Here is a 10,744-nt window from a genome sequence, read left to right as displayed (position 1 = left end):
TCGGACCGCGAGCACGCCAGCCAATCAGAGACGTCAGAGCGTAATATATTTTCTGCCAGTAAGGTGCGCTTTCTATGGTTTCTATCTTGTATGGTTCTTATTGCATCCGTCGTGTGCGGCGGTTTTAACCGTTATTTTAATGTTCATATATTTAACGTACAATACAGTTTTTTTGTAATCGAAGCGAAAATGTATTTTATATTGGAATTTTATATTGACGCCAATTTCAATGCATTACGTTTGTTGTAATAATATTCCATATTTTTGAATACGGTATAATACTTAGTTTCAGTTGTGAAATTCATATAAACGTCCTGTTTGAAACTATTCATTTAAAGATTTAAGCTAAAAGTAACAGTAGGGTATGCGTGGAATTTATTTCAGTCATACTACCTGTTATGATACGATAATAATAAACACCATTTGGAAATTATCGTTTTTTAATATTTGTTGTTCGCATGGGTGTTTGAATCGTGCATACAGTAAAGTAACGCTTGGAGTATAGAGAAGTTTCACTACGCATGCGTCAAGTACGCAGTTGGAACGAAATTTAAAAACAAATTAGACTGTGAAGATTATTTCACATTGAATAATGTAACAATTTGATACTTCTAATGGGAAATTTCATTTTTGATAAACTATACTGAATTACAATACTATTTAACAATAAAATCGTATACAGGGTGTCCCGTTAAAAATTGTCATACTTTGTGCTCTCTCTCAAGATATTTAAATTCTATTATCATTTTTTTCCAATTAAATGTTTCATTACAATACCATTTAAATTTAAAATAACCGCATCTCGCGAGTTTTCGAAACTTGAAAGTTCTGTTATCATTTTCCATTTCCAATCGAAACTTTAATTACGATATCATTTAAAATTTAAACAGTAAAATTATATGATATGTAGCAGTTCAATTATAAGTACCTTTCCCCAACGTCACGTTGCCATTGATGACGAGGTGCGATGATAAGTGTGATAAGGAAAGGAAGTGTTTCATCCCGGATCTATTATTTGGACCCATCAGTAAGACTACGCATTAAACGTTATATCATTAATATTTTCGGTTCTTCTACATTATTCATTTATTTTACAGGAGGTCCAGCATCAAGTGGTTCTTCCCGCCATCACGGCGCTACCAGCGACTACAGCAGCGCCGGAAACAGACGTTACAATCGCACCCCACGTTCAAGAGTGGATGCCCGTGGTTCGTTACTTCCTTGATAAGTAAATCCGTTGTAACACACAGTTTTCTTGATATAGCTTAACCAAACTATATGATGCAGTTTCAGATCAGCTATATCTAATGATTTCGACGTAATCGCTACACTTTAGAAGCGATCGTCCAACAACTCGTCCGATTTTATCATTGTCTACCGCGTAAAATTTACATACATGCCATCGCGACGTGTTCAACGTCGGGTATCTTTCGCAAAACAACATTTACATAGGATCGCGGACAGTGAATCAATCTCAACGTTGAACATGTTTCTTATGCCAAGCCCAACAGCTGCAGTGGAGTCTATCCAAAATTGCAAGCTGCTGCCTTTATGGAGAGGCAATCCAGAGTCTAACGACTGGACTTGGAGAGTCTCTAACAGTCTCTAAGTGGAGGAAATGAGAACCGAGTGACGTCACGAGCCTGTAGTGAGTCACTATTGGGACGTTGGTGGAATAATCCTCGAAATGTGACGTCATGTAATCCCACGGAGGGAGTTCTGCGGCAACGCTACCGATAACAACATTGACAACTGAGAATGTCTGTATCTTTCTGAAATTTTCACAGCGATTTATTTTACTACATGAATTTTGTTGGAAGACTGCGCAACATGAGTAACGTCGGTTCAAGTAAGTTTGTAACTATTTATATACCCTTTTCCATTGAAGTCCGAGAATCTTCTGACAAAATAATCCCTATCTGAAGCGCTACGACCGAAGAGGAATTAAATATAAATTATTTATGTCTTCAACTTTCCTAAAAGTGAATCAAACGATTTGGATTTTATATGAGAAGTTGAGGAAATTAAAGGCATTTTATAAATTTTTAATACAAGCCCACATAGAAAAGTTGGAAAATACAATCTTTATAGCATTTGCTCGGGAATATCAACAAATTTAAATTTTTACAAAATTTCTTCATTACATCATCTGGTTAACTAATTTTACTATGTTCTCTGAAAAATCCAAGTTGTTTGATCCACTTTTAAAGAAGTTGTTCTCTTTTAAAGAGTGGACAAGGACTTATGGGATCGACTGTACGCATTCAATGTACAATTCTTAAGTGTTTTTTTTCTTTTTTGATTATTTCTTATTTTTTTATCATTCCATAAAAAGTATAAAATCCTATAATAACATTGACAACTAATTAATAATTTATATTTTATGAACAGATAGTACTAACAACACATTGCCATCAGCGAAGAAGAAGGTATACGAGAAGAAATTCTGTGAGCATTGGCTCAACGAACCTATCTTTGCAACATGGTTGGAAAAGTACGATGGCAATGTATATCATGCGAGGTGCAAAGCATGCAAGAGTAACTTCAAAGGTGGAAAAAGTGAGCTACTGAGGCATGTAAAAACAATAGTTCATACCATAAGGATACAGCGATTAGGCACCTCAAGTGAAGCTAAAACTAACTCAAGGTATGTGTTGGATATCGTTGAATACGGTAATAGCTTTCGTTTGCAGGAGTATTTCATTCGAATGCTGTAAGCGTTATTACTAGACTGCAGATCTTTATGCATTTATGGCTTCTGAAAATTAAAAAAAAAGCTAGAATACTAGAATAAAAAGCTAGGATTTGTCTCCACTTTCTTAAAATATGTCTTCAAAAATTGCAAATTGCATTGTTACGTACGGAGAAGTTTTCTCCCGTGGTAGAATTTTCTAATCTCTTTCCTGAGAACGAAAAGCGTCCCAACAGGCCTGCTTTTATTAATGGAAAGATACCGTATGACTTCTTTTCGTAGAAATTCTTTAGAGCATTCCCTTCTGGCATCCGTTAATTAAGTTTCTGATAGAAATAGCCTAGGTAACCTTCCATTAACCCCCTATTAATGAAAATCTAACTGAGGCCTGGTTTTCATTCGAAATGACAAAAAATGTGAGTGTGACCCTACGTGATATAACATTTTAAACAGAGTCCCCCTTTCATTTTCAGGGTATTTTCATTCTCTTCGGACTCCCCAATTTCGCATTGGGTTCGTTCACGAAATCTCACCTCCTAGCAGCTCCCCGGTTTCGCACCGGATTCGTCTGCGTTTGACTCAAGTCCTAGAGGCTCCCTGATTTCGCAACAGGTTCTTCCCGAAGTCTATAATTTTAGCGACTCCCCGATTTCGCATTGGGTTCGTCCGCGTACTTTAAGTAACAAATTGAAACCATATTCCTGGAGTAATAACTCCTCACCGGCCTCTCGCGTTGCTCGCAGCCCTGGCTCGTAACAGCATAAACATGCGCAGTTTGGCGGCTAAGAAATGAGTGAGCGAAAGAGAAGGAAAGTGCTTTAGTTCTAAGCGTGCTAGAAGATAAGGCGATAAGGCTATCTAGCAGGCCTTGTCTTCGTCTAATTAGCCCTCTAGTAGCGTGCGTGATAGATTGCTATGCTTTCAACAATAATAAAGAATATGACGATTTGAGTTGCGTTCTTAAGAAAGGCTATAGCCGGGTTTGGGGGACACATCTGCCCTGGCGGTATTTTTTTCTAATTTGAGCCATTCGATAGCCTACCAAAAAAGAGACCTTTCAGCTAAGTTTTAGCCCGATACCTCATCTGTAAGGGTAGTTATAGAGGAAAATCGAGAATCCAGTTTTTGGCCCATTTTCCCCATTTAATGACAATTTAAAATTCTGAAAAAAATCTGATACATTTCACAAACCCGGCTATAGCCTTTAAGACCAAAGTTGGAAAACACGAGTGGCCGAATGAATGGGGGGACCTGTTCTCATTTCCGCAAACGTCCTTAGTCTGCCAGCAGCACTTGGCAACACTGGATTGGAAACCGCGGTGTGGGATACACGCGACGAATTCTATGTACGTTATCCATTGTCAAGGTGGTAGGATTGAAGACACTTCTCTATTCACACGTTGTTAGCAGCCTCCTGTGGTACGTGTTACTAATGGGATAATACACATTACAATTACCTGCAATTTTTGTATAAACGATAAAAACGACAAATTGTTTTGGTAGTTCTAATACTATAATCCTCTTGTTTATTCTCAATCCTTTCATCAGCTATAAATCTTTCGATTTTTGCTGTAGTTTATGTCCCTTAACTTGATTTTATATACTTTTCATATGCAAAATATATTTTTTATTGTAAAAAATGCTTGTTTAATTTCTTTTCCAGCAAGATGTATTATGAAAGTAGTAGTTCTAATCGCAGTGCCGACACCAAAGTCGTAAGTGTAGAACATTTTTTTCTGTAGACTTCAAAATACAGTAAATTCTCATTACGAGTCAGTCCCGCCGTTCTTTTTACTAACTCTTATACGAAATCGGAGGTTCTCGCCGAATGTCGCACTTAAAATACACAGGGCACGCTGGAAACCTAAGAGTCATATACGTCTACAAGTCATAAAAAACCTATGACTACTAAGCGCTAGTTGCACGGAGAAACGGACAGCGAAGCTGGAGAGCCGTCGCCGCCGAGGAGTGTGCCACACATTGTCAGCTATATCGGTGTGAGACCAGAAGACCACTACTAATCCAATTACAAAACTTCTGTATTTTTCATTATTTTTTTATGAGACTTTCACCAATATATTTGTGGCATTATTCTGATTAAAATGATACTAAACGCTATATAATTCGGATCACATTTACACTAATTTTCCGTTAATTGTTGTGGGAAGACTTTCATCGTTCATTACACAAGTAAATATCATCGGAGTTATATCATATTTGGTTTTATTTTAATCAGAAAAATGCCACGAACATGTTAGTGAAAGTTTCATAAAAAAAAATAACGAAAAATAAAGAAGTTCTGTAATTGGATTAGTAGTGGTCTTCTGGTCTCACACCGACATAGCCGACAATGTTGTGGCGGCGACAGCTTTCGAGCTTCGGTCACTCACCGCGGTGGTGTGAGTTTTTCCACTGACTCCAAATTATAAGGTTGGCACTGTCTCGTAACGAGAATTTACATACAAAATATATTTTTACAGGAAAATGTTATCGATCTTCGAAGCGACACGTTAACAAAGCCAACAAAGAGAATGAGGGAAGCAATGTTCAGTGCAGAAGTTGGTGATGATGTTTTCTGCGAGGATCCAACAGTTCGAGGTAAATATAACAGTTAATAAATTTATCCAGTTAGTATTACACTAAAAAGTACTATTAATATCAATTGATATTTTATTAAATTATGAACTTATAGTACTGGAAGAGACAGCAGCTTGTATGCTCGACATGGAAGCAGCTTTATTTGTGTCCTCAGGAACAATGGGAAACTTAATTGCCAGTAAGCACAGTATACTTCAATCTAATAATTCACCAAATTTCCTTTCTTATATTAATTTTGTTAAATTCAAGTCATGAATCACTGCGATGTCAGAGGAAGCGAGGCATACTGTGGCACCGAAGCTCATTGTATGCTCCATGAACAGTGTGGTGCAGCCCAAGTGGCAGGAGTGAGCCTTCGACCTTTACAGAACAATCCTGATGGCACATTGAACATTCAAGAATTACAATCTATGCTCCGAAAGGACAGAGATCATGAACCAATTTCAAAACTGGTCATGGTAGAAAATACAATCAATGGAAAAATAGTTCCACAGAGTTGGATCACTGAATTAATTCATTTCTGTAAGGATCATAATCTGAAGTTGCACATGGATGGAGCAAGATTATGGAATGCAAGTGTCGGATCCGGAAAGACTGCTGCAGAAATCGTTGCAGGCTTTGATTCTGTTACTTTCTGTCTCAGCAAAGGTTTAGGTACACATTCCCTAATTTTTCTTTTAAAAATTAACTAGATATATTTCGCTATGTTTCTACCGCCAATTACTTGATTTAGGTGCTCCTGTGGGTTCTATGCTCTGTGGGAGCAAGGAGTTTATAGAAAAAGCAAGGAGAGTGCGAAAGGTATTGGGGGGAGGAATGAGACAAGTTGGTATTCTAGCAGCAGCTGGATTAATCGCTCTCGAGGACACGATTCCATTTTTGAAAGAGGACCATAGAAGAGCCTCTGAATTTGCCAAAGCGATAAAAGATATTGGATTAAGTATTATATTTCGAGGAAAACCAGTTTTTTCAGTGAATTTAGACACAGTACAAACGAACATGGTTTTTGTTAAGATCGACAAAAGTGCTACCACTGCCATGAACTTTGCAAGCCGCTTGCGACAAATCTCCGACGATTACAAAGATGATAGAGTAATCGTCAAATGCTTGGCTTTAAATGATTCGACTGTCAGGTTTGTATTCTATCATCAAATTACGGATAAACAATTATCGTTGGCTATCAAGAAAGTTAAGCATGTCATGGTCACTCTGTGTGCCGATAGTTGATGAGTATTTGTTATTCTTATTATGTATATACTCAATAAAGGTTTATTGGTAAATGGTATCAAAATCGCATTGAACTAAATCGTATATACAACATCCTTCGTTTATATTACGTCACCGACGAGACTGTCAGCCTCTGTGTGCTATTCTGCGAGCTTGCAAGTGGGTCCCAGGTGGGTCCTGGGAGCGGTCGGTAATGCGCCGCGTAAATTGTAAATGTGCAGTTATTATGTTCATAAGATACTCGAAGTTTAAAGTTTTTTTAAATCTGAAAAGCAACACTAACATTTGATAATCGATATGGTTCCGTGATGATTCACCTTTTAACAGACGAGAATTTTCTTAATGGCCTTCTTCACCGATGAGATACCGTTGTTGGCCTTCAGTTTCTTACTCCAGCCAAAATATATCCTAGAGGGCGGTAGAAATCACCGTATTTTTCGAGCGACACATTCTCCCGTAAGGCTGGCAGTCTTTCTAAATATCTCGTCGGTGCCTACAGTGCCGGTTTCAGTCGATAAGGATGGTTGTGCCACGAAAATGGTAATGAAAAAGTCCAGGGGATAACTTGTCTATGTTGCTGTCAGTACTATAAATTTCTATAACATAAAAGTGCTCGAGATATTCCTCCTATAACATTTTTCGTCTATGGTTTGCTGTACTTCGCTAAAGTCTGACATTCTGGTGAACGTATTGCTAAAAATATTTTGAAAATATCGTGGACATTCGGTGAAAAATATGTAAAATAATTATAAAGAATTTGTTTGAGAAGAACCTGCGAATTGTACGTATATAGAAATTAATCTTTACCTATAACGTTTACTTTTGGGCTGTTTGAACACTTACAAAGACAGTCGAAGGAAATATTTAAAAAAAAGAAAGAAAAATATGTATATTCGCTTTTCATAATGACTTTATATTGTTTTTCAAAATCTTTCCTCGAAATTACACAATATGTCGTATAATTCGTAAAGTTTTATAAATATTGAATTTTAGAATAGTAATCGACAGAACAAAGGCCTTTATATGCATAATTCCTAATGAGCGGAATAATTACAAAATCAGTTGAAAATTGTTTTTAGAAATATTTATTTCGAAAAACGTATTAGTTTACACGCATTTAGTGTTATAACTATGACTCTTTCGAAAGACAAACCATAATAATTACATATATATTTACTAAGGCACAGTGGACTTAATACTAAAGTCAACAATATGTAATAAGCAAAATCACAAATGGACAAATATGCATACATATTTAAAAATGCATAAAAATTTTTAAAATCTTAATGATAATCAAAAACCGTAAAAATTGCCAAAATATTTCGTTAGTACCTAACAAATAAAAATTCATCAGAAAATCTACAAAAAAATATTAAAAATATCCCAAAACTGTTCAAGTATTGCAAAAATTGCTCAGACGTTACGTCAGAGTGCCAAAAAATTTAAAACGTCATCAACAGACTCAGTTTCGTCAATCCCATGCCAGCCAATAACTTTCGAAAAGTCTAACAAGTATCTCAATACATGTTTTCATATTTTTGTCTATATCGAATTTAAATAAACTTCAGTAATAAGTCCACATTTTACTTAAATTTCAATTATCATGAACATCGTCGTTTCGACTTTCCCCTACTCAAAATTCTGACCTCAATACTTTCTATTACTTCCACAGCTTCCTGTAATTTGTCGTTAGGAAATATCTTTCTATTGTATATTATATTTAAGAAAACATCGAAGGACAGAATCGGCACTGCCGTAACCGCGCTTAGGACGAGAAGTAACCGAGCTAACCGAGAAGTTCTCCCCAGCAACAGAATCACGTGAGTGAAGTGGCGGCTGCGAGAGGCAACAGCGTCGTGCGCAGGCTCGTAACGCTTCAGCCAATCGGGGCGCTTGGCAACTGGCGGCGGGATGAGACGGCCGAGCGGATTGGTCAGTCGGTGTTCGCGAGCTGCGCGGTGGGGCAACGGATAAACAGATTTCAAAGTTCTCGAGGCGGTCGCCGCGGACGGTCACACGGACCGGTTGCGCGTGTTTGCATGGTATCATCGGACAATAATCCAAGACAGTAAGTGATCCGTATAATGTCGATCGGAAATACAAGTGACAAGTGAGACCGAGGACAACAACTGACTTCCCGTCTCCATTAACTTTTGTCCACGACGAAGTGACTTCGATGTTGTCTGCCAGTTTCCCGCGCGACGCACGTGAGCGTGGCGAGTGGGGAGTGTAGCGAAACTTTGAGTTTACGGTGCGCAACGAATCTGTGAAATGTCAAAGTTAATATGTCGATTGGATAATCTAAAGAATTAAGAGAAAAATAATGGATTCGATGGAGAGCATAAACATCGGCGAGACGCCACACTCGAGCACTTCGCATGACAGCGTCGACAGCGGCTACCTGACGCTTACTCCTCATTCATTCACTCCTGTGATCACAGGATGCAGGTCCAGGGTGTCTTGCATCGGCAACAAAAGGCATCACAGAGCCAGAATTGATCCTCTGCAATCTGAACGCGCCCAAAGGTACAGGTCTAAATTAAACCAAGCATCGGAGAGCTCAGACAGAGACAGTCTGTTGGACCAGTCATGTATGAGTGATAATTATGAGTCTATGAATGAGAGTACGGGTTGCAAACGTAAAGCATGGAGGACCACAGTGCCCATAACGCCTGCCTCAAGGTTGCAGCTGCTGTCGCCTTTTCCTTCACCAACTGTGCCCTCTTCTTCGTTTGTGGCCTGTGAGCCCATAGAGGAGGATGTGGAGATGAAGCTAGTCGTTGTATCTCAGAGCACTCCCCACGCACCTAGACTTAAAACTCCGCCACCTGCTCCTAGGATTGTTGTATCTCCAAGCTGCAGAGTGGCCAGTCCTACCTCGGCGGACAATGCTAAGCTCAGTCAACTTTCCATTGCAGAAATCAAACCGAAACGGCTGGATTTCTCTCATAACGTGCTATTGCATCGTACTAGGGCAACTCCGGATTACACTGGTAGAGAAACAGTAGATATATTGGCACTTTTAGGGGATAGGAGTAATCATTGGAGGATAGTGTCAAAAATCCTATCACATCTTGCGCCACAAGATCTTTGCTCCATTAGCATGGTGTCCAAGACTTGGAGGAGGATTTGTGTCAACGATTTCAAGGCTAATTCCAGGAGATTGTCTCATATTATACTCAGGCAGAATGCAAAGGAGAATTTGAAATTGATTAAGAAGAACAAGATAGAGAGGGATCTTCAGGCTAGCCCCAAGAGCAGATACGCTAGGAAGGGATGTTTGATGGAGGTGCAGAACCTGCTGAGGGTACAGAACAATCTGCAACCACCTCGTAGTCCCCCAGTTTCCCCGAGCAAGGTCAAATTCCACTCGTTTGTTAAGGTAAGTGGTATATGAATTTGAAAATGTTTTTTAGATTTTCAGGTATTGGTTGGAGAAAACCCTGTTTGGTTTCTTGAAAATTGTTTCAGCTTGTCTTCTTATTTGCAAGACGATCCTGGTTTTATTTGGAACTTTGCCTTTTGAACGAAGAAACCAGAGAATTTTGGAAGTATACTATAATATTTAATTGTGCATTTGCATTTCAATAATAAGCAGAGCTACAACTTGGTTACTTTCTGTTTCATACAGTGGTCAGCTGTTTAAATAATTGAAAAGTAATTTAATTGCAAGTGCCTCACACTATACTTGAATTACATATAGTGAAAATGAATTACAACATAATTGAATAATATCAGTTTAAATACAGAGGAATTGATTTGCGAAATAATTGTAGTAAAATGTAATTGAATGACAATGTAGCTATACTGGAGTATAATTCAGTTGCAACGTAATTGAGTTGCAGTGAAATTGGATCGCGATATAGTTTAATTATATCGTACTTCAATTATGTAGTAATTCAATTCCGACTCGATTGCATTGTACTTCGTAATTATATTTCAATTTGCGGTTACAAATCACATTGAAATTTAATTGAATGAGAAATCTGAAGTACAATGTGATCCGATCGCATTCTAATTATAATTCATACACATTTGGTGTATTCTTTGTTTTCTTCCTTCGAAAAGCAGATCATAGCGCTATAGCGAGAGTTAGTTCACGATTACGTGTGCGTATCAATACAACCGAACGATCTTGAGTGATGTTTGTATTTATGTTCGACGATTTATGGTCACGAGGAGTTATTTGAAACCCACGGTTGGAGACATTGTATCGCGATTAGAATT

General features: G+C 38.1%; 2 protein-coding genes across 2 annotated transcripts in view; both read left to right on the top strand.

Moving 5' to 3' along the window:
• The first annotated feature begins 2,229 nt into the window (after positions 1–2,229).
• On the top strand, positions 2,230–6,572 carry LOC143358623 (L-allo-threonine aldolase). The gene is made up of 8 exons (XM_076795909.1): positions 2,230–2,256; positions 2,392–2,559; positions 3,972–4,111; positions 4,356–4,407; positions 5,173–5,290; positions 5,385–5,468; positions 5,540–5,944; positions 6,024–6,572. Exons 1-8 carry the CDS (start codon positions 2,245–2,247, stop codon positions 6,515–6,517), a joined length of 1,473 nt encoding a protein of 490 aa, XP_076652024.1. The 5' UTR covers positions 2,230–2,244; the 3' UTR covers positions 6,518–6,572.
• Positions 6,573–8,355: 1,783 nt separating this feature from the next.
• Positions 8,356–10,744, top strand: part of LOC143358542 (uncharacterized) — a 41,214-nt gene continuing 38,825 nt past the window's right edge. Inside the window, exon 1 of the mRNA XM_076795723.1 lies at positions 8,356–9,899. Within this exon, the coding sequence (XP_076651838.1) occupies positions 8,841–9,899 (1,059 nt within the window). The 5' untranslated portion in view covers positions 8,356–8,840. The remainder of the gene's footprint in view (positions 9,900–10,744) is intronic.

The sequence above is a fragment of the Halictus rubicundus genome, chromosome 11 (assembly GCF_050948215.1).
Source record: "Halictus rubicundus isolate RS-2024b chromosome 11, iyHalRubi1_principal, whole genome shotgun sequence".
NCBI lineage: Eukaryota > Metazoa > Arthropoda > Insecta > Hymenoptera > Halictidae > Halictus > Halictus rubicundus.
The sequence above is the reverse complement of the archived record's forward strand: the minus strand, read 5'-3'. Positions and strand labels throughout refer to the sequence as shown.

What these genes read in the sequence shown, in the direction of transcription:
- LOC143358623 (XM_076795909.1), top strand. An exon ending in TAACTTCAAAGGTGGAAAAA is followed by an intron (nt 2,560 to 3,971) that starts GTGAGCTACTGA and finishes AAACGTCCTTAG; the next exon opens with TCTGCCAGCAGCACTTGGCA. An exon ending in GCAGTGCCGACACCAAAGTC is followed by an intron (nt 4,408 to 5,172) that starts GTAAGTGTAGAA and finishes ATATTTTTACAG; the next exon opens with GAAAATGTTATCGATCTTCG.